Source organism: Apis laboriosa, unplaced genomic scaffold, assembly GCF_014066325.1.
Source record: "Apis laboriosa isolate Shangri-la unplaced genomic scaffold, ASM1406632v1 scaffold12_cov154, whole genome shotgun sequence".
Lineage (NCBI taxonomy): Eukaryota > Metazoa > Arthropoda > Insecta > Hymenoptera > Apidae > Apis > Apis laboriosa.
The window spans coordinates 4,134,415-4,157,454 of record NW_025221207.1 but is presented as its reverse complement, the minus strand read 5'-3'; the positions used below and the strand labels follow the sequence as shown (position 1 = coordinate 4,157,454).

Here is a 23,040-nt window from a genome sequence, read left to right as displayed (position 1 = left end):
AGGAATTATTATTTTTATAATCATAATTTTTTTTTCCAAAGTCATTCACACAAAATTGTTTTATTCGTTCAAAGAAATTCTTGCTTGACACGGCTAACAGAAGATTGAATCAAATTTCCCCGCTTGCATCCTACGTTTCCATTTCTTAAAATACATTGAACAATGTTCAAAGAATTTCTCGAAGTTCGAGACAAGAGTATCAATAACGGTGTTTGTCAAAATATTATATAATTTCGATTCAACCATTTTTTTCTTTCTTTTTCTTACCTATCCTCAATGGAATAGAATATTATAAAAATATTTTTAGCTTAATCTTTAATCTTTATTTCGTAAAGAGGAGAATGATAATTTGATTTTGTTCGTTCAAGGACTTTCACTTTGATGTAAATCTGAAGGAACTTTATTTCAAGGATCAACTTTTCCTTATAAAACTTTTACTCTTACGCTTTCATCTTTCATTTACTTCTTACTTTGCTCATCAAATATTCAATATAAATAATCATAAAAATGTTTAATTTGTTAAATTAAAAAGAGATATCAAATCTACAAAAGAAATTCCAGAGATCTATTAACTAATTGAATGCAATTAAAATTCCTTTGCGTTATTCTGTCTAATTTTCTCGAAATTTATTATCAACCTGGTTTAGCATTCTGTTATTTTATATTCAATATTGATCAATTAAATATTTACAATTATAGATCGTTGATCTAAATATATGAAATATTTCGTATTCACGGTTTCATTGGCCTTTATCCTGTTATATTTTTTTTACATAAACATAGGATAAATGATATCTCATTGTTCCACGATTGATGAACAAAGTAACGATAGGATGCCTTTTGATAGATCGTCTAATGGAACGAAATTTTGGCAATGATCCTTTACGAATATGTCTCGTGTCTCACCTTTGTCTCCTTTAGCACCCATCCACCCACATGTCGCGATTTCAGCCTTCTCTGTAAACAAATTTCGCGATCCACTTGTCGACTGTTTATTACAACGTTTTTATTACAACGTCATCATGTATCTTTATCTTGAATCTTGAATTTTATATTATTGTTTCGTGTCATATAACGCATTCTGGCTGTTAATGTATCAATTATTATCATTATTGATATTTATATATATATATTTTGTCACTTATTATAAAGCACGATACTTGAAAATTTTAGCCCTTAATTTTTATCTCATGTCAAATTCAGATGTTATGAAATTAGATTTAAAAAAATATATATACTTATAATTCATTTGTAAATTACAATTGATTTGGTACTGATTATCAATACAATTTAAAAAATTCAAAAAAGCTGAGAGGCAAAACAAAGCAACTGACTTTGCCACTTCAAACAAGCTTTGCCTTAATTTTATCATCTCTCTACTTCAAGGATCTCGATATTAGAGATATTTCAAATGTAACTTATTAATATAACTCGAGTCAAAGACTCGACAATTGAACAAAAGTATCGTCTCCTTATGCGAATTCATTTCAAAAGGGAACTCTCGAATGGATTTGAAACTTCATCTTTCTATCGATATTTTCACAATTGTCGATGGTAAGAGGCATAAAGCTCCCCGAACATCAGAATCCAGGAAGCGCACGACGATAAATTACACGACTCCTGACCGTCCTTCCTGAAATCGTTAAACCGGAGAGCCGTGTGGTCATAAATTATTGGACATCGTTGTTCTCGGGCAGGAAAGCCGATCGATAATATTCGAACTTGGAATTGACGAACAGCCAATTCATTACATCAGAGGTAACGAATTTGTCCCGTTTCCGGAAGTATCCTTCGTGAAAACAGAATTGAATTCGTTGGTTGAGGGAATGCAAATTTTTTTTTTTACCATTACCATTAATTTAAATTAATCAATTTAATTAATATCAAGTGTTGCAATAATTTCGTTTTTGAATCTTTTTGCACGAGTAAGTTTAATGTTAATTTTAATTAAATAAATTTTATGAATTTGTGAATTAATCTTTTTTTATATAACGAGTTTAATAATAAAATAAATGATATTACATGCGATTTGGAAAAATTATATAAATTTATTTTAAATATTCTATTAGTCTCGTTATATTGTAATTATACAAATGAAAATTTATTTGTCGATATTGAATTATTGTAGAAGAGAATTTGATTTTTTAATGGAAAAAAGTCGATGAGGTAGAAATTGTGCATTGTGAATTTATGGAGAATCTCTGTTGAATCACTTCGTATTTTTCTCGACCATTATTTTCAATATTTTTATTCAAAATACAGAATTTTATGTTAAGAATATTTTTAATGTATATAATTTCCATAAACTTTATATATTTGTAGATTCCAAACTGTTTATTAAAAATTATAAAGAGATAAAAAATTTAATTTTTCATCAGATAATTTGCAATAAAGATAAATTTTACACAAAAAAATTTACGCAATCGGTATTTCTGTTAAAATACTATTTTTTTTCCCCGCACGTTCAATGAAATTCTGTTGCACACGCGTAATCGTTCACAGCAATGTTTCCTTTGTTCTTTCTTATTCGTCTGGTAATGAAGTAACTAAAAATAATCAAAAACACCGTTCCTATTTGTTTCTTCTTCACCGTGAAATCCATCAAAAATTTCGTTTCTTTTGATGTCATATTGTTTGATTAAAAAACATATTAATTATAACCATAATACGGTTCTTTACATCGCGCAAAATAACGTTGAAAGAAGACTATATGTATATTTGTAAAAATTTTATCTGAATCAAGTTTGATAAATTTTTTATTTCAACGTCATTGTATATATCGTATAAATTTCATTAGATAAAAACAATATGAAAATTTTTTGGAAATATCATACGTACATATATTGCAACTTTAATTAAAATTATCATTGTTCCACTCATACTGTCATTTTCATTAAATAAAAGTAATCGAAATTAATACATGGAAGGATATAATTAATAATAAATTTAGTTTGAATAAAATTTTATTCCAAAAATATTATTCCCTAAAATATAACAAATAAAAAAATTCCACGATAATATTTCATCTCGACAATATTATTCCTCAATCCTTTAACGTGATAAATAAAAAATAAACAGAATTTTCCTACAAAATTATATTTCGATAAATTCACTCATTGATCCTCGAATTTAATCGTAATTTTTGAAAGTGTGGCATGTGTATTTGATAAAAAATATAAATTCCATGTTTGTTTTTTTTCTTTTCTTTTCTTAAATCTTGTTATAACACACGAGAACATCACTTTTTTATCTTTCTCGTTGCATAATTCTGTCATTCTTCCTTTCCCACGTTCAAATTTTTATTTAATTTCATCTAGTGGCTCGTTGTCGAGTTGACAACTATCTTATGCATAATATCGTGTTCATAAGAATTGGAATGAAATAAATTGTATCACTGTTTCAAAAAAATTTATCCTTTCTTTTTCTGTATTTATTCACACGGATGATCCTCCTCCTCGTCTCTGTTGTTTGAACAATATTATTCAATAGATGGTGAATAATGTTTAACACGAGGATAGTCATCGACAATGAGACGAGTTAATCAATAACTCTAAGACAAAAGGAAAGTTTTTTTTAACAATAATCACTATTTCTTTAAAAGAGTAATATTTCTTTAAATCAACTCTTTTATCAGTTCAATATGATAAATGTAATATTTTAAATAATCAAACAATAAATAAAACAAATATATTTTCTTTTAGATAAACTTTCTCCATTGAAAAAAAATTAGTTCTAAAAAAAGTAACAGAAATAAACCTTATATATAAAAATGTACTCCCAATGTACTTTATGGGAATGTTTTTTAATACTTGATTAATTTGTTATATTCATGAAATCTAAATTCAATTAAATAAAATGAGAAATATAATTAAGCATTGGAAGCGTTAAAAGCTAATGAAACTTTAAACTTCGTATTATTAATTTCCACAGCGCTTTATACGTTAGCAATGATGATTATGCAAAATTTAAACAGCTGTTATGCAGATGATCGTAACCAGTTTATTCCACGATTAAATTTTATCGAGCGTGACGATGTTCTCCCGATCTCGTGGAAAAATATTTCACAGCGTGTAAATTTAATTGCAGGGAAAGTGTACCTGGGCGGGAACCACTGGACGACGGGTCACCCTGCAGGATACACCGTTAAGGTCGTTGTCAGAAATCGAAAGGAAAGTGTTGTGCAAGGTGGCTGTTGCAAAACTTCAGGCCCTTAATTTGGGTGTTCACATTAGGCCACCTAGCGGTAAGTTTTTCGGAGTAATTTTCAAAATTTTAGTGTTGGAACATGAAACGTGAACGATACAAATTTGAAAGTAAAGAATTTGAAAATATGAGGATTGAAAAAAATGGAAGATTTTGAAAGTTTGAAAGTTAAAAAAGATTGAAGATTCGAAAATTTGGAACTTTGAATTGTGAAAATTAAAATAATGGAAATTTAGAAATTAGAATATTTGTGGCACGAGGGAAAATAAAAAAGTTTGAACATCTTCTTTTCGTTCTTCCTCGAGAAAATTTGTATCTCAATTCGATACAGAGAGAAAAATCTTGACTGTCTTTCAGATGATTGACATATTTACGAACATAAAGTGTAACTTTAATATCAAGGAATTTTCTTTCTTAACGAATCAAGAATATTCTTTAAAATCATTAGATGCTCTCAAGGAATCTTTAACTATGGATTTCTCATACATAGTCATGAACATTCTAAAATTACCATTTCGCTTTAATAGGTTAAAAAGAATGAAATGAAATATTCATAGTTGCCACGAATCCTATTACTTAATTTGATCTTAATTTGACTGCATCGCAATTCGTATTTAAGTTAATGCTATTTTTAATTTTCTTTTATTAACAATTTAAGTTTAACCTTTTATCATAGATTAAAAAATTTATTCCCTTAAAATCTTAGAAAAAGATCTCACATCACAGATTTTATAAATCCAATAAATGATGATAATATATCACGTCTCATAATTCATAAAAGGACATATATAAAAAAAAAAACTTATTCTAATTCTAAATGTCATATATACACGTCATCCAAGAACTACTACCTTGCACGTTTCGCAATATGGTGAAGTAATTTTTTGCGGTACACACCGATGTGGTCATTGACGTTGCTCAACAATCAAGAAGAGATCGCGTTTCATCGAGCTCTCCATTTCCTCGTATTCGTTTCTTTGTTCCACTTCCGTATCCAGGAGGAAGTAAATAAACGAGACCACACAACAGGGAAGGAGCTTATAAGAATTTCTCTGATCGAGCTTATGGTTATATCAAACAATGGTTTATTAAATCCCTATCGATTTCTCAAACGACGAAGATCGTTTATTTTAAGTGATTATTTTATTAACCTGTAATAGAGAACAATTTCTTTTTTTTATCGTCGTTTCATTCCTCATTGTTTCCTTTCAGAATCATTCGGTAGCAATACCGTTGTCACGAAGCCCAAGAGAAGAGCACCTTTGCTCAAGAGGAAAGCTCTTACCACAGGCTTTTTCGACAATAAGGGAAAAGACGATAAGGAAAAGGGTAAGTGGTAGACACTGAAACCTCTTTACTTCTTCTAACGAACGTCGATTTTAATCTATAAATCGTTGGCTTTAATTCCATGCACTGCAAACTACATTAAAAGGAAATTGCTAAATTTATCTTTAAAGAGGATTCTTTATTTGAATAATCTGAATATTATAATAGTATTTTTACTTTTGATATCCATTTATATATTTTTGAAAATTTCTAAAAATTCTTAATCTCTTGATTGAAAGAGAAAATCGAAAATTGAAAGAGACAACAATATCGTATTAATTTTATAACACTTTTATGGTATACACTTTTCATTAAATATCCTTTCATATCGATTTCTCAAAGTTTTTATTATTTTATTAAAAATATTATTCTTCGAGACGTTTTTTCAACAATTTATATAAAGATTCAAAATATCGGAACTTCTGTTTCGCAGACAATTATCTTCAATGTTTCAGAAAGAAGAAAGATGATACAAAGTATCACTTTTAAAGATTTCGAAATCATAATATCGTATCATTGTAATAAGAAACAGATTTTCTTTAATCAAATTTAAATAATATTTTTCTTCCACCGTGATCAATCTTTACCATCCATTCGGATATATTCCATTGTTCGAAATGATATTCAAATTGAAATTCATTTAACTTAAATTTAATTATTTTCCGTGATCCCGTAACAGATTAAATATATATCCGAGAGATTGAACTTTCAAAGAAAGATTAATTTTTTAACTGCTCCCTTTATATTTATTTCTCGAAATACGATTTCTCTCTCTCTCTCTCTCTCTCTCTTCTGTCTCTCGTAGGAATTAGCTTGTAGATAAAATCAATAATTAAACTCGGTAAATTAAGTGCGCAGTTTAATGTGCGGAAAGCGGCACGGTTAACGATCAGAGATTTATGGGGCGTTTATTTGTTTGAAGAATAACTAGTTCAGCTATTTTCAGGTGTGATTCTGTTTTGCGAGGAGTTCGCTAGGTAGTGCTTCTATCATTTTATGTGCGTTTACGACATATCCACTATGTATATATATATATATATATATATATATATATATATGTATATGTATATATAAATATATGTATATATAAATATATACATATACATATATATGTATTTTGATCTAGCTAGCCCATGGCAAAGACAAATATTATCCTTGGGACAAATACCGGCTGTTCACCTGCAACCCTCGCTTTAAATTCCCCTCCGCTAATAATTATGCAAATAGTATATAAATTCTTTGGACGTTGGAAATATCTCATTCGTGAATTATAAAATAAATACAGTTTCTTTGTTTTTCATTACAGGAAACGAAAAGAAAAAGAAAATTTTTTTTTTTGGAACAATGGAAGAAATGTGGGATAGAAGTTAATTCGTTTATCTCTTTCGTATTGTGATTAATGTAATAGAAGTTGTATAAGTATAAATGAGAAACAGATTCATGAAAGTTTTCTTATTAAAGTAAAGTATACTTATTATTTATGAATTATACAAAACATATATCTTATAATCTTTCTTTGTTTAAAAAAAATGGAACAGGTTTGACTTTGTAATTTGTATAGATATAAATGATTTGTAAAATTATTTTTATACTTTTTACGAATAATAATTAATCTATAATAAATTGCAAGTATTATTTTAAGTATTAATATTGGGACAGATAACAAGTATAAAAAAACATCGTTACATTAAATTACATCATTAATACGAATTAATTTTGCAAATCTTTTATAAATAATTTAGTAATTGTAACTTTGGAATAGAATTTCTATTATCATATTTTTATGTAAACATTTCGCAAGTAGAACACATTAATTTAAATTTTTAATTTATAAGGCCCACTTTCTTCGTTATTTTTTTTATTTTTGTAAATGTTTTAGCTTTATTTGTTATTATTTTTTTTTTTTTTAGTAAAATCGGAAGAATGTAACAATTTTTATTCTAAATAACACATTTCACGGATATAATCTGTGCTCTTGCCTTTTATCCTCCTCCACATTAACAAATTTAACCGTGTGGGTGTTTCATTCTCATTTGCATAGACTTGTTTATCAAGCATTTCACATTGTGACAGTTTGGCCACAATTTGCACCTCGAATTTGCGCGAACCCCCGAAAAAGAGACGATGTTTGTGCAACCACGAGATAATATATTTTATCTTTTTTTTTCTTTAGAATTTTCTACTATTTCTTACAACACGTTTAAATCCCGTTAAAAAAATTTCTAAATTTTTACATTATTTCTCGAAAGAAGCAACCAAACAATTAAAAGATCCCAAACTTTAAATAAAAAAAAAATAAAATTTATTAATTCAAAAAGAAACATTTAAACAAATATAAAGATATTTTAAAAATTCCAATGCTTTCAACAAAACACGTTCTCTCAAATTCTCCGAAAAAGTCTCTCTATCTTTCCAATTATTTCCTATTTATTTATCCATCAAACTTCTTCAAACTCTCTCTCGATCTTGATGGAATACCAGCTGGAATATTAGCAATGTGTCCATGTGTATGCAACAGGGCACAGCAACAATATCTTTCCAATTATTTTCTATTTATTTATCCATCAAACTTCTTCAAACTCTCTCTCAATCTTGATGGAGAACCAGCTAGAATATTAACAACAATATCTTTCCAATTATTTCCTATTTATTTATCCATCAAACTTCTTCAAACTCTCTCAATTTTGGTGGAGAGCCAGCTGGAATATTAGCAACGTGTCCATGTGTACGCAACAGGGCACAGCAACAGTATCTTTCCAATTATTTCCTATTTATTTATCCATCAAACTTCTTTAAACTCTCTCAATTTTGGTGGAGAGCCAGCTGGAATATTAGCAACGTGTCCATGTGTACGTAACGGGGCACAGCAACAGCATCGGGCAGCCTGGTATGAGACACAATTTCGCCGGTTATAATTAGCCACGGGGTGGTTGGTGGCGGTGCATATTTCCGCATATACCAGGTTTATTTGCGGTGCGCGCTGGGTGTACGAGTACCGGTGCTGGGGACACCGGACGTCAAACGTGAAACGGAATGGTCCATCGACGGGACTTATCCACCTTTGACGATCTTTCGCCCCATTCGCGAACACGTGCCGTTTCAGTGTCGTCATGTTTGAAGTTTCACGATATTTTTGGGATCTGTTTGCTTGGAAACTTGGTACTTTGTCTATTGGATCTATTTCGTTTGTGGCGGGTTTGTGTTACATCGATCTCGCGATTCGAACACAAATTTGAATACAAGTGGTGGGTGGAATAATGATTGATTTTCGTGCTTCGAGAAGTTTGGAAGCATTTGAAAATTTGGGGAAATTAAGGAATTCGATATTGAGAAATTAAAATTAAAAAAAATTTGGAAACTTTGTGAGATCGACAAGTGTTCAAAAATTAAAAAAATTAAGAAGATTATTAAAATTAGAAAATTGAAATATTTGGAGAATTTGTATGGATAAATTGAAAGATGAGACGATGAGTTTGATCAATTTTTTGTTACATGAACGTAGAAAAGAAGAAAGTGGATTGTATCGGTGTAACGCTGTCACATGATGGAAAATTTTGACTGAAATTATATTTCCTTTATTCGAATATTTTGGCAGAAGCTATATCCACAATAAACAAACGTCTCTAACGCATTATCAACAATAGAAATAGTAATAAATACGCTCAATCGCGTCACCACGTTTCTATGAACGTTTACTTTCACGTAACAATGTTTAATCATCAAAGAGTACTCTGGAAAATTCGATGCTACGATTTCCTGTACTGTGTGTAAACATTTGCCAGATCTGTCTTTGCCAATAAAATTATCTTCAATCGTTCCCCTCCTTCGTTCGTTTGTGAAATTATAAAAATCGTTCCTCGTCCATCATTAAAATTCAAAATAGAATTACGAAATAATTAAAATTAATTTCAAAAGGAACGAAAATAGTTTAAACGTTACAACGATCAATAGAGAATTTCAAATTTCAATTGAAAATCGAGTGACAAATTAAAATACAAAAAATACAATGTCGTAAAATTGATCGTGAAGAATCAACCAGATTTCGTCCAAGTGAAAATGAAATGAAACGAAAATGAAAGGGGACGAAGAGGAAACAGGAAGGAGAAAGGAAGGAAGAGAAAGAGGGGGGACAGTGTTGCGAATGATTTTGAGACTTCCAGGAAAGATACTCCTCCCCTGAGTCCATTGTCGTCACCTGGTTCTGCTATGAAAGAGAGAGAGAAAGAGAGAGAGAGAGGAAGAGGGAGAAGAAGAGAAAGAGAGAAAGGGAGAGAGAGCTGGTTTGGAGAGGCTGGGATGGCCCAGATTGTGGTCTATAATCGGACCGGTATAGAGACAAGGTTTGTTGCCTTTCAGTTGGCTTACGCGTTCTTCGAGGGGAGGAAAGAGAAGAGAGAGAAGGCAAAATTCTGACATATTTGATCATATGATACGTCATTTAAATGACATCCTCTTTTACAGCGGTGTCACATTCGAAACACGTGACCCATTCACGCGTGTATTCAGGGGTGAATGCATTTTCATTTTTTCTTCTTCTTCTTTTTTTCTTTTTTTGATTTTCATAGAGAAGAAATTTTAAATTAAAAACTAAAATGGATGCATTATTGTCACATTTTTTTTTCTCCCTCTCTTATTATTATAGAAGGGAAATTTTTTTATTATAGGAATTTTAATTGAAAATCAAAGTGTTGGTTAAAATTAAAGTGGATGCATTTTGATTGTAATGGAAGAGAAACTATTATCAAGAATTTTAATTGAAAGATTAAGCTTATGGTTATATAAATTTTCATTTTCTTTTCCTCTTCCCTCTTTATATCTTCGTGATAATCTTTAAGTTGAAAACAATTTTAAACTTCATTTCTTTTATTTCTTTCGCCTTCTGAATACTTTCGTCCTCGAAGTATCGTATCCATTTCGAAGCAATAATCCCAGGAACAGGAAGACGTAAGCCGATTGTTATTCGCGCGTGGACTTGGCAAGCGGTGACTAGCAATTAAGAAGTAATAAGATGAAATTCGAAAGGTGGCACGACGCGTTTCCGCGAACTTAGCCGAACAACCAGGCGGTTTAGTACCAAAAATAAAGTGGTCGAAGCATTCATGGCCAGCCGAAATATTATCAAACGTCCACGTCGCCGATTTTAAAGTAAAACCGTCGACAAACCGAGGCATTCAAGCATTTTTTTTTTCACCTTCTAATGTGGATTTTATGCCCAACAAAGCTGTCTTTTAAACGGTGCAAAAATATTTCTCTCAATTATTTATTATCCATTTCCACGATCTTCTTACACTACTCCAATAATTTACAATATGAACTGATAAAATTAAAAAAACAAAAATGAATTATTCATTTCAAAATTATTCCTTCGTTTTGTAAAAGAGAATTTATATACTCCATGGCTTGTAACTATAATTTTAATTGTACAAGAGATCCTAAATATACTGAAACACGTATCAAAATGTCTTTCCCAGACTCTCGTATTATTCGTGACAAATAATTTTTACGCGTGTAAATTTAAAATCGTTCAAAAAACTCCTATTTACCCCCGCAAGCAAACGTTAAAACACAATTTCCTATAAATTGCACAAACAGTTTACGCGCGTGTAAATAAGCGGTGTTTACGCGCTTTGGGACGCAGCTGACCACTCGTAGATCAGACAAGATCTTCTTTTTGGCGATCGAAACGATCCCGAGATTAAACGAATCTCACGTTGAAATATTTATTAAAAAAAGAACAACAAATTTAATTCCCCCTTAATAATCATCGATCGTAATCTCTTTCATCTTCAAAGTTTAACGCATCTATTAACACAGTTATACATCATAAACGTCGTTCAACGATAATTCTCTCTGTTCCATTCATATATTTGATTTCACACCAATCGAATCGAATTATTCTCGATTGACGAAATGATCCATCTTTGTTTCAGATTCGCCCGGTGGCCTGGTATTTGGCATACCGCTGTCACAGTGTTTGGAGAACGATAGGATCGCTAGAATCGCCGCTGGTGAGGTCTCGGATGTTGGCTGCTTGTCGAGGAGCAGCAGACACGGCAGCAGAACGAGTTTCACGAGCCTGATCGAACCGACAGTCGCTGCTAAGACGGACGAGGTAAGTATTGGAATTTATTCCAACGTTCCCTTACCTTTTGTTTTTGATTTGAATCAACCTTCTTTTCTAATATTTGCAAAATTTGAAAAATTTAATACACAGTTTGAGATAAAAGAATTGTTGGGTGTTATCTCTCTGATGTTTCTTTTATAGGATATAAAAAATGAAGTTACGTTAAAACAAATAAATATTAAAAATTACAAGTAGTAGATTAATTAGACAAAGACAAAGAATAATGATAATTTCTTCTACATAACTCGATACAAATTTTGAGTTATTAGCATAACAATCTTCTTCCTTTTCTCTTCTCTAATATTTCTGTACGATATACCGTGAATTCCTCGAGTAGTGTAACTCCGTATGTAGTCGGCCAACCGCATCAGACGCACAAATTGATCGATAAATATCGATCCTGTTCCTCGAAAATGCGCTCCGTCCAAACCAAATACCAAGATATTTCATATATAATAAAATTAAGAAGTAGAAATCATTGAGCATATTATTGCGAAAAGGAAACGAATCACGTGGTAGATATATTACACTATAATCGCGAGACCGGTAACAATGTGGCGTTTATTTTGGCAGCTAGAGACCATCGTCTCGCAGAAGTCAGAATTGCACACGTGCGACTAGAAGTAGATTTCTCGAGGGTTTACAATTTTGCACGCTTTCTTCGAGGAGGCAAGAACACGATGAAGAAGCATCAGACAAACTCGAGTCGCAACGTAAAAAAAAAAGGATTAATTTTTAATTTTATTCGCCTTTTTTTTTTTTAATCAATTGAACAGGTTAATAGGTTGTGTGATTCGATCGTGAGACTAGAAAAAGAAAATCACGTTTGTAAAAAAGCTTCATTGATATGAATATGCAAATCTATAAAATGAGAAGGAAATTGCAAATGTAAATTCGGCTGATGCATGTAGAAAGACGATAAAGGTAAAAAATACTATTATTATGTAAAAATTACCTTTATATTTTCAAACTCATAAATTCAATCGATATAATCAAATCGATAAAAATGATAAAATCTAAAATTCAAAAATAGATTTACTCCTTTCTTTCTTTTTTGCATTTTTTAAATTTTCATTTTTATTATCGTTATATAAAAGTGTTTAATTAGAATATCAATTAACCCGTAATGTAGAAAGTTTGTTGGTCATCCAGTAGAATTACTGAAAGGGATTCTCAGACATAAATAGAAATACAAACGAACATATTAAAATAACTCTTTGATAAACAGCTTGATGTAACGTTGCAACCAAACGATATATATAAAAGAGCTTTGAATCTACCTCCCTTTATTCAACATACTCTATATTTATTGCACCCCTATTTTATAACCATTCTCAGTCCATCCTTTCACATTCCATAACTATACTTCTTTCTACGTTTCAAATTTTCAATAATCAAAATACCAAGCTTAGAGAAATCCATCGCTTCCTGCATTATAAATTTCCAATAATTCAATTTTTCCGATATTTTCCAAAATATTTCTACCCTCGACGATAAGCTCATCCTTTCTCCATTCTTCAAAACTTTCAATTCAAACTTCCCAACTCGTAGACATCTCAATACGTGACAAATGTGACGTATACATCCATCGATTGCGTCACGTGATCGTTGCACGACGTGTCTCATCGAAACAATCCGAGGTCAAGGGAGGAGGAACTCGTGTTGGAACGGAGGAGAAAAGAAGGAAGAAAAAAAGGAAGAAAGGAAGGAAGAAAGGAAGAAAGGAAGGAAGAAAGGAAGAAAGGAAGGAAGAAAGGAAGGAAAGGTTGGAAGGAGGCGTCGCGTGACGGATGCGTTGGACAAGATCGTAAACGGCGTCATCGATTGCGTCAGTGTCGGATTGCGACGAGGGCGTTTATCGATGGCCACTTTGCGAGTAAGGGGCGAGACGCAAAGTGGTTTATTTTTTGACGGACGACGTCAGACGAACGACGCCGGCAATTCATCCTATATATCCATATATCCCACCGTGCACGATCCCTTGCCAAAATCTTCTCTTACCGGAGATTCAAATTAACAGTTTCTCGCAATTAAATTTATCGCCAATGGGCGACGCCACTTTTCCAAGTTTTCGATCGATCGAGATTGGACGAGATTTCATCCCATTGGAAAGAAAGATTGGATTTGGAAAGAAGGTAGAGAGATTGGTTGAAATGGTTTTCAAGAATGTGCCAAGACGTGTTCACGAGGGATGAATTTTTAAAGGAATAATAGGGTGATTATGTTTTTTTTTCTGGTTTTGGAATGATGGTTTGGTTAGTCGTGAAATTTGGAGTGAGATTAGTTAAAATGAATGTGTAATTTTAGGAACATATGCAGAGAAATGTTTGTTTAATTCTATCAATAGAATAATGCGGATTTCTATGTAATTTGTAGATAATTTAAATATAGAAAAATGTGGGAAAAAGGCGCAAAATATTCAAAGGAAAGGGTAATATACATGTATTCAAAGAACGAAACGAAAGATTTCTATTTAAATTTCATTTCTTCACAAATATTTGTCTTTCATGGGATTTTTTGAAATTTAAAAGCTTTGGAATAACCTCCCCTCTTCGTATCCAATCGAGAAACAATTAAATTAATTTTTCTGAAATAAAAAGAAAAGAAATTTCCTTTTATTCCATCATTATTACTTTCGAGACACCCTGTACATTTTGAGTTACGTGGCGTCACGAAGAGTTAATACAATATCGATAATGGGATTCTAAAATTTTCTTGACGTTCATCTATTTCATCTTCTCAAATCTATTTTTCTTTTTCTTTTTTCTTTTTTTTTTTTTTTTTTTTGAAAAATCTATCCTCGCGACCGGAAGTAAATGTTTTGATTTAAGAAGCACCGGCGCCACCTGGCCGATGAGCACGAATCCTCTTTTTTTTTTTTTTTTTTTTTTTCCTCTCTTACGTTTTCCATCCAAAAAGTCAGACATTCACGATGTGTTATTTTAAGAAAAGATCGAAGATTCGACCCGCGCCTCTTGATTTACGCGATCAGATTTAATTTCCAACCGTTTACGTTTCTGCATATTGATTTTTCGGTTTATGGCGGGATGATTTGTTCACGTTTGAAAATTTATTTCAGCCAGGCGCACTTTTTGTTCCAGCGTCGAGCATTTCTCTCTGCTACGATCGATCTTTCCATCTATTTTATTGATTTTATTGATTTCGCGTAATTTTATCAGTCTATATATTATACTAGTTACAAATTGGTATTATTTCAAATAACGAATCCTTGTCAATAAATTTCTATCAAATATAATTATGATTGGAAAAAAAAATTGTGCATGGTACACGAGATATAAAAAATAGTGTAAAAATAAAAAAAATACAAAAATTAGATCAATTTTTGTCATGCTAAAATTTAAAAATATTCTAAACTATCCAAAATAGTACAGAAAATTTATAAAATATGCATCATCTTTCTTATTCAAAATATATTTAATCTAAGATTTTAAAGTATTCGAGAAAATATAAAATTTTTATAATCAATTTTCCTTCACTCCTTCCCAAAAATCTATACAAAATTATAAATTTCCTACAATTAGAATAAAGAAATGGGATTTCAAATATCGTTGAAAAATGAATAAACATTATGTATATATATAAATAAATCAATAGAGAAGAAAAAGTAGTGCAGCATGCGTGACGTGATAAAATTTTCTATCTTAGATTTAAAAATCTAAAATAGAATAGTGACGATAAACGATTGCAACGAATAAATTAATAACCAGGATAATAAATCGAAAGCGAAATCGTACGAACTTCCCCTTCGTCCGTTTTCTTCGCTCTTACATGAATGTATACAAAGTGGTTCGATTTATTTCTCCCGCGAGAAAGTTGGAATTCTCTGTTCGGGATGTAAATAATTGAGGGGTCCCCCTTACGAGGCTCGTGACGCAGTGTGTGGGCGGGATTTTTCCAGAGTGGAAGAGAAATTCCACCGGTTACGAGTCAGAAACTAAATCCACCATCTACGAGACTTCCTTTTTCTACGAAGTTGCGATAATACGTTTCGTACATTCCCGTGGATCTATTGATCCAGGACAGTTTGCTCTATAGGGGAGATTGATCGTGTGCATTTTCCAACGAGAGAGGAAGCTAAACATTTTAGAATATAAAAGATGATTTCATTCGGAATTAATCGAGAGAACGTGTTCTTCTGTCTACGTGCAAGTTAATTTTAGGGAATTTTTGCAATTAATTTTAGACGGTTATTTTTTGAACGGGAGGATGGATTTAGAGAGACGTTTTCAAACTGTGAAATTTCTGTGAAATGTTTTTCTGGAAATAGATGAATCGATACGAGAAATAGAAAGACTCGATTCAGACACATTTGTGAAAATAGCGTTGATTTATTGTGGCGCCTACGACGACGAAAGCATCCTCCACTTCTGCTACTCAATCGAGTACATATACGATCTATATACGATGTTAAGAGAACGATGAGTCGATGTTTTGTTGACGTGCATCGTTTAAAAAATTCGAACGTATACTATTGATCTCTTACCAATTATTCGTCCCTATTTTGCATATTGTTATTTATAGTAATTTTATATGAATTAATTATTTATTTATACCTGTTCCTCTTTTTAACTCCGTTTCGTTGAATTTTAAAAAGAAAACTACTAAATCGTTCGAATCATGATATGATACAATTATTCGAGTTCTCGTCAAAGAATCATTAAAATCAAAAAAAATACGTTTATTATTATTATTATAACGTTTTAGGAAGAAAAAATTGTAACAAGAAATTATGGAAACGAACATTATCCAAGAAATACAGGAATAATATTGATCACTAATATAATATATAGTCAACAATGAAATCGACAAATGAGCCAGACAATTTAGCTAATCGATGAGATCGATAATTCGATTCGATCTTTGATTTCGCATCGAATCATCGAAACGCGTGGCGCGACAACGATTGAAAATGTGTTTAAATAGAAAGGCCGATCGATCGATCCAAAGTGGATTATTACGACGTATCGTTGCATTTCCTTCGTCGACGTCACGTATATACCGAGCTCGTGTCGACGTCACGGATTAGGGACACGAATAGAACCGAGATCAGAGAGCGTTAATTTTAGATCCGGATTAATTAAGATCCCTAAATTTTGCAAGATTTTCTGTCAGACCGGATGGAGGAGACACGCAAAGCCGTCCATTAAAAACGCTAGACGCGCATCAGACGTATTGGATTGGCTCGGTTCTTTGTGCAATTTCGGTCGAATCGAGATTATTCAACCCTTTTAGGATTCATTTTACAAATGGTGGCTTTGATTAAGATGGATTGCAAATATTCGCGGATATGAAATTTAAAAATTTTGGATCTATACTTTCAATATTGAATAATTGAACAAAAACTATATAAGAAAATTTGGCCCCTTTTAAAATGAATTTTATTTAACGTGAAATTAATTACTTTTACCTTTAAAAAGTTTTCAAATTCAAAGTTTTGTATCGTTTTAACCTATATTCTTTTTTTATCTANAATTTTGGATCTATACTTTCAATATTGAATAATTGAACAAAAACTATATAAGAAAATTTGGCCCCTTTTAAAATGAATTTTATTTAACGTGAAATTAATTATTTTTACCTTTAAAAAATTTTCAAATTCAAAGTTTTGTATCGTTTTAACATATATTCTTTTTTTATCTATTTTATTCCAATCTTAAAATTCTATTATCAAAATCAAAAATTGAATAATATCCAAAATTTAATTTATCAATGCATATAAGAGTCAAAATATTTTATACTTTATACCATAAATTATTATTCGCGATTACATTTGACTTAATCCAATAAATTTTACAAACATTATAGCTAAAGCTCGAGCTGAAACACAGGAAGCAGCTTTCCGATCTCTAATCGTTATGCGTAATCGCATTTACAACATGTATTTCCGTTCTACGTCACAACACGTGTTTTCGATGCACAACAACTATAGGCTCAAAAATAATCCATAACCGTCAAGCTGTAAATTTCACCTACGTAATTTTCAGAAGAAAAATTTCACGAAAAAAAAAAAAAATAAAAATCTGCGATAAATAAGGAAAGACAGGAATAAATATTTCCCTCGAATAAATCAATCTACGATAATTTCATTCTACGAATCGATTCCTCGTAACATCCATAACCGAATCTATTTTCTCTTTCTTTTTTTTTTTCACCTTCTTGCAAGCAGAAAAAATATTCCTTGAACTCATTTTCGTCGTTGGATATCGTAACAATCACGATTGAGAGAGGGATAAAATTATTTTTCAGGGTGGCTCGTCCGAGTCTCTGTCGTCGAAAGGTGGAGCTTTAACCGGAAGCGACTCTGGGGTGCTCGAGCTGAGCGACAGCGGTGGAGGAGGCCCTCCAGGGGAATGGGACGCGGTTCCAGGAATAGTCAGACAATGCATCAGGCACCTGGAAAACACCGGCCTCCGGACACTGGGCGTTTTCCGGGTGTCGCCTTCGAAGAAGAGGGTCAGACAGGTGGTTGTTTTGCAATGTTTTAACCCATTAAGGATTATTCAAAATCTGGTTTCTTTGGCACGATTTCGTTGTTCTTTAATCTCTTCGATATATAGGAAAGGAATTTTTTAAAGCTCGATTTTGAACTTTCGGAATTGATTGAAATTAGATCAAACTTTTTCGTTTTTTTTTTTTTTAACATTGTGAATGTAAATTTTGAAGTTGTTATTTTTTTATTTTTCGTCATTGTTCGTCGTGAAATTTAAAGTAAAATCACGCTTGATTTACTCTTTCAGTTGAGAGAAGATTTCGACTGTGGTCGCGAGACAAAAATCGGACCCGATCAATGTCCGCACGATGTGGCAGCCCTTCTAAAGGAGTTTTTTCGTGATCTTCCCGACCCTCTGCTGTGCAGGGATCTCTATCAAGCTTTCGTCCATACGCAAAGTAAGGGCAAGCAAAAAATTACGATCAAAGGATATAAGCCGCTCAAGTTAAGCAGTTTATTGCAGTATTTAAGCTTGATTAATGTATCGATCGTTATATCCACGACCATTAAAATAAAAATTCATGATTGCGCGAACGTGTAAGTAAATCCAATTAAACGAAATTGATAATTTGTTATTAATATTATTAATTAATCGAGAAATTCGAGAAATTAGAAATATTTTTGTAGATAGAAGCCAAATTTGAACTCTAATAAATAGAACTCTATCTCAATTTTTTAATACGAGAAATAATTCCCAATAAAAGAAAAATAAAATATTCTTTCGATTAAATTTTTACAGTTAGTTATTAGAAATTAATTGCTTACCTTATAATAAACTCACGTTCTTCATTTGCTTGAAAAACCAATATATCCATGTATATTCTTCAGTAATTGTTTAAACATTTTCTCGAACTTTCGAGATAAGACAAGAATATATTCTTAATTCTTCTGCCAAATCAATTGCTGCAAATTAAATACCATATCTACATAACTTCAAATAAATGTTCTGAAATTTTCAAATACAAAATTATAACAAATCATCAAAAAAAAAAAGTATTTACAGAGATGAAGTGGTCAAAAGAGCGTTTCGCACATTCCATCCTTTCACCCTTCTCCGATACAATTTTATCTTCCTCGACGTTCAATCAGTTATCTCGCATTGAAAGTGATCTTCCCAACAGAGATCCGGAACAGGAGACTTCAGCAAGAGGCACTTCAGCATCTCGTCCAACTGCTGCCAACGCCGAACCGCGAGACTCTTTGGGCACTTTTGAACTTCCTCAACGTGGTGGCGGCGAACAGCGAAGATCAAAAGAACGAGAGGGGTGAATGGGTGGCGGGGAACAAGATGGACACGACCAATTTGGCCACGGTGAGTGGATTCGAAACAGTTGAGTCGAAATTCTCTGGATAGTTTGAAAGGAACAGCTTTGTGAGATTTTTGGAAATTTTTCTCGAAAGTGATTCATACTTGGATTCCATATTTTTTTCAGATAGGTTTTATTGCTATTCAATCTGTTTTTATTATTATTGTTGTTATGGAGATATTGTTATAGGAAACAATTTTCAGGATTTTCGTGAAGGAAACGTATAATATAATTCGGTTTCAATTAAATCAAGATCAATTGTTCGAAAAAATTTAATTTCCTAATTTTCTTTTCAAAGTCGAATTCACGAATTGATTTGTTCAATTTTTTTGGAAGGTGTTCGCCCCAAACATCCTCCACTGCGTGAAGCCAGGGCAAAGGTCTGAGGTGTCCGCGGAGAGGGCAGAAGAAAGGATAGACGTAATAAACGTGGTCAGGGCCCTTTTGGAACATGCCACCACGTTATTCACAGTGCCAGCAGCTCTTTTAGACGAGGTCTACTTGCACATGATGGACACCCATCCGGCCGATTTGGATCTCGCCCTTTCTCGACGTGTCGAAGAGTGGGTATCTGAAACGGAATGGCGTTTCTCTATCTTTAATCTTCTATCCCAGAGAGATACCCTTCTCCTCCAAATCTTAAGAAGAATCTTTGGTGACAACGCTTAATTTTGTCCAGATACTTTAGAGTTTCCAACGAGAACCACCAAGTTCTTTTTAACCTTTTTTCAAAATTCCACGAATCTGTCAAAAAACTGCGAAACTCGTTCACGATGTATCTCTTGTTGCATATTAATTTTCCAAGTATATTTCTCGCAATGTCGCCAAGTGAATTCGAGAAGAATCATGAGAAAGAAAATTTACCATTCTTCGTCTTTCCGCCGATCCTCTCTCAAAGATTTTTAATCCGATCGAGAGAGCCCGTGGCAAAAAGCCAACTCAAGAGTATATCAGATGGATGGAAAAAGATGACGGCGTGGATTTCGTTTGGATTTTTCACAGACAATGCGGTGACGAGGCGGATCCATGCAGCGAGGCTGAAAACTTCTCGGTCGAGGAGACGACGCTTACGACGTCGACAACGACCACGGCCGGAACCACCACCTCGACCAGAAAGGTAACCAGATCGAACGAGATTATCCCTCCACCGTTTCTCTGTATCGCTCTGACGTATTCAACGTTTTCGAGATCGAGGAAAGATATGGCTCGACTTCAAACTTAGGGATAAACTTCTTACCCTGTATCCGCCTCTTTCTCTTATTTTATTTCCCCAAGTTGAAAAGACGAAAATGAATCGAATTTAAACATTCGCGTTTCTGTATATTTTAGTAGCAAAGTTTTATTTTTCTAATCAAGTCGTTTAATTTGTTATTGCGTTAATTGAAAGAGTCTCGTTCTTCGGCAAGTTCGATGCCAGATCTTGATCTTCTCAATTTGATCGAATGAAATTTGAAATTTTCAGTAATGAAATCAGTATAAAAATAAGTTCATTCTGCGAAATTAATTCGATCGAAGCTACGAGTGTTTGGACCAGAAATGGATCCACGACTCAGCCAATGATCTTCAATGAAACTGGGTCAATTTCGATCGTTAAAGGTATGGACCAGGGAGCAGTGTCTTCATCAGACGGCAGGCGTGGGCGGCGATATAGGTCCAAGGCCGAGGCGGCCAAAGAGGCCTGGAAGCCGACGAAAGGAGGAGGGAAGGAGCAATAGCGTGGATAGCGGGTCGAGCGAGGATCCAGCTGATCCACGAAGAAGATCCTCGCCTATGGTGATCACCGCCAGCCTCACCATACCCATGTCCGGAGCGTTCACATTGAACCTCGACGATCCGGACATACCTTACATCGAGGAGACTCCGAAGCAGCCTAGCGCGCCTCCGAGGAGGCAGAGGCAACGATCGATTTCCGGTTGCAGCGAAGGTATCGCCCCCTTTTTGCTCTATTATCCTTTCCAATACACTTTCAATTTCTGAAATTCACTTTTCCAAATTCCTTTGATTTGCAACGAAGGTATCATTTTCTTTTTGCTTTATCATTTAAAATATCACTTCTCAATACACTTTCTGAAATATACTTTTCCAAACTCTTTCTATTTCTCGAGGTAATTTCGATTTGCAGCGAAGGTATTGTGTCCTTTTTGTTCTATCATTTAAAATATCACTTCTCAATACACTTTCTGAAATATACTTTTCCAAACTCTTTCTATTTTTCGAGGTAATTTCGATTTTCAGCGAAGGTATCGCCTCCTTTTTGCTCTATTATTTAAAATATCATTTCTCAATACACCTTCTGAAATATATTTTTCAGAAAAAAATAAACCCTTTCGATTTCTCGAGGCAACTTCGATTTGCAGCGAAGGTATCGTTTTCTTTTTGTTTTATCATTTAAAATATCACTTCACAATACATTTTCTGAAACATATTTTTCCAAACCTTCTCGATTTCTCGAGGCAACTTAGATTTGCAGCGAAGATATCGCCTCCTTTTTGCTCTATCATTTAAGATACTATTTCTCAATACACTTTCTGAAATATACTTTTCCAAACCCTCTCGATTTCTCGAGGCAACTTAGATTTGCAGCGAAGATATCGCCTCCTTTTTGCTCTATCATTTAAGATACTATTTCTCAATACATTTTCTGAAATATATTTTTCCAAACCCTCTCGATTTCTCGAGGCAACTTCGATTTGCAGCGAAGGTATCGCCCCTTTGCTTTTTGAAATACATTTTTCCAAACTCCCTCGATTTCCCGTTCTTCCAAGAATAAAATAAAAAAAGTGGAGAACAACGTATTCAATGAAGATCGATTGGAGCAGGTGGAAGGCACGGAAGCGACAGCGCCGTGGGCTCTTCCGCCACGTTGTCGGGCGACCAGGTGCCGAGTTCTCCACCCTCGTGGGCGTCGTCGCCACCGGCGAGCCCCGACAGCGCGGTGACCGCCGTCTCCTACATCCCCGACCAACAGGCCGTTCTCCAAAGGGTGTCGTTCACAACGTCGAGCGAGGTGCGCCAGGTGACCAGGTCGAGCAGCAGCCAGGACGCGTCGAGGAGCGCCGCGGCCCCGTACACGCCGAGCATCACCAGCATCGGCGGTGCGGTTTTGAGGTGAGGGAATCCTGATTATTCCTACGGGCGGCTATGCGGCCTTCCGTGCGCCACTGGCAGGAATTGGCCACGGATGATCTTGATCCGTGCCACCGTTCTGGTATTCGAGCGAAACATCTGGGACAGTTCGTTCACCCTCCCTCGTGAATCTAGTACAACGTACCGTGGTGCATTCACCTTGATATCTCGAGATTCGATTGCTCGTTGCTAGGTTACTCGCGCTTTTCTCCACGATTCCGTTACTGTTTCATTGTTGTTCACTCGCTCGTTACTTTTTTTCTGCGCTAACTATTCCGTTTATTTCATTTTGTTACTCTCACACTTTTACATTTTCTGTGCTTTTCTTTTTTTGGACACTTTACGCTCGATTAAATCGGTGCGTTGTTGACCGTTTTTCATTATCATAAAAGTTGGATAATGGATAATTTGTTATTAATATCGATGAGAAATGCGATTCAAAT

The 23,040-nt window shown here is 33.5% G+C and overlaps 1 protein-coding gene across 2 annotated transcripts in view; it reads left to right on the top strand.

Moving 5' to 3' along the window:
* The window catches only part of LOC122720365, a 35,484-nt gene that overhangs the window by 9,217 nt on the left and 3,227 nt on the right, over positions 1-23,040 (top strand). For both annotated transcript variants that reach the window (XM_043947019.1, XM_043947018.1), the window contains exons 3-12: positions 4,087-4,243; positions 5,416-5,532; positions 11,460-11,641; positions 17,921-18,136; positions 18,412-18,562; positions 19,286-19,476; positions 19,808-20,034; positions 20,474-20,588; positions 21,068-21,395; positions 22,291-22,579. In XM_043947019.1, the coding sequence (XP_043802954.1) occupies positions 4,087-4,243; positions 5,416-5,532; positions 11,460-11,641; positions 17,921-18,136; positions 18,412-18,562; positions 19,286-19,476; positions 19,808-20,034; positions 20,474-20,588; positions 21,068-21,395; positions 22,291-22,579 (1,973 nt within the window). The remainder of the gene's footprint in view (positions 1-4,086; positions 4,244-5,415; positions 5,533-11,459; positions 11,642-17,920; positions 18,137-18,411; positions 18,563-19,285; positions 19,477-19,807; positions 20,035-20,473; positions 20,589-21,067; positions 21,396-22,290; positions 22,580-23,040) is intronic.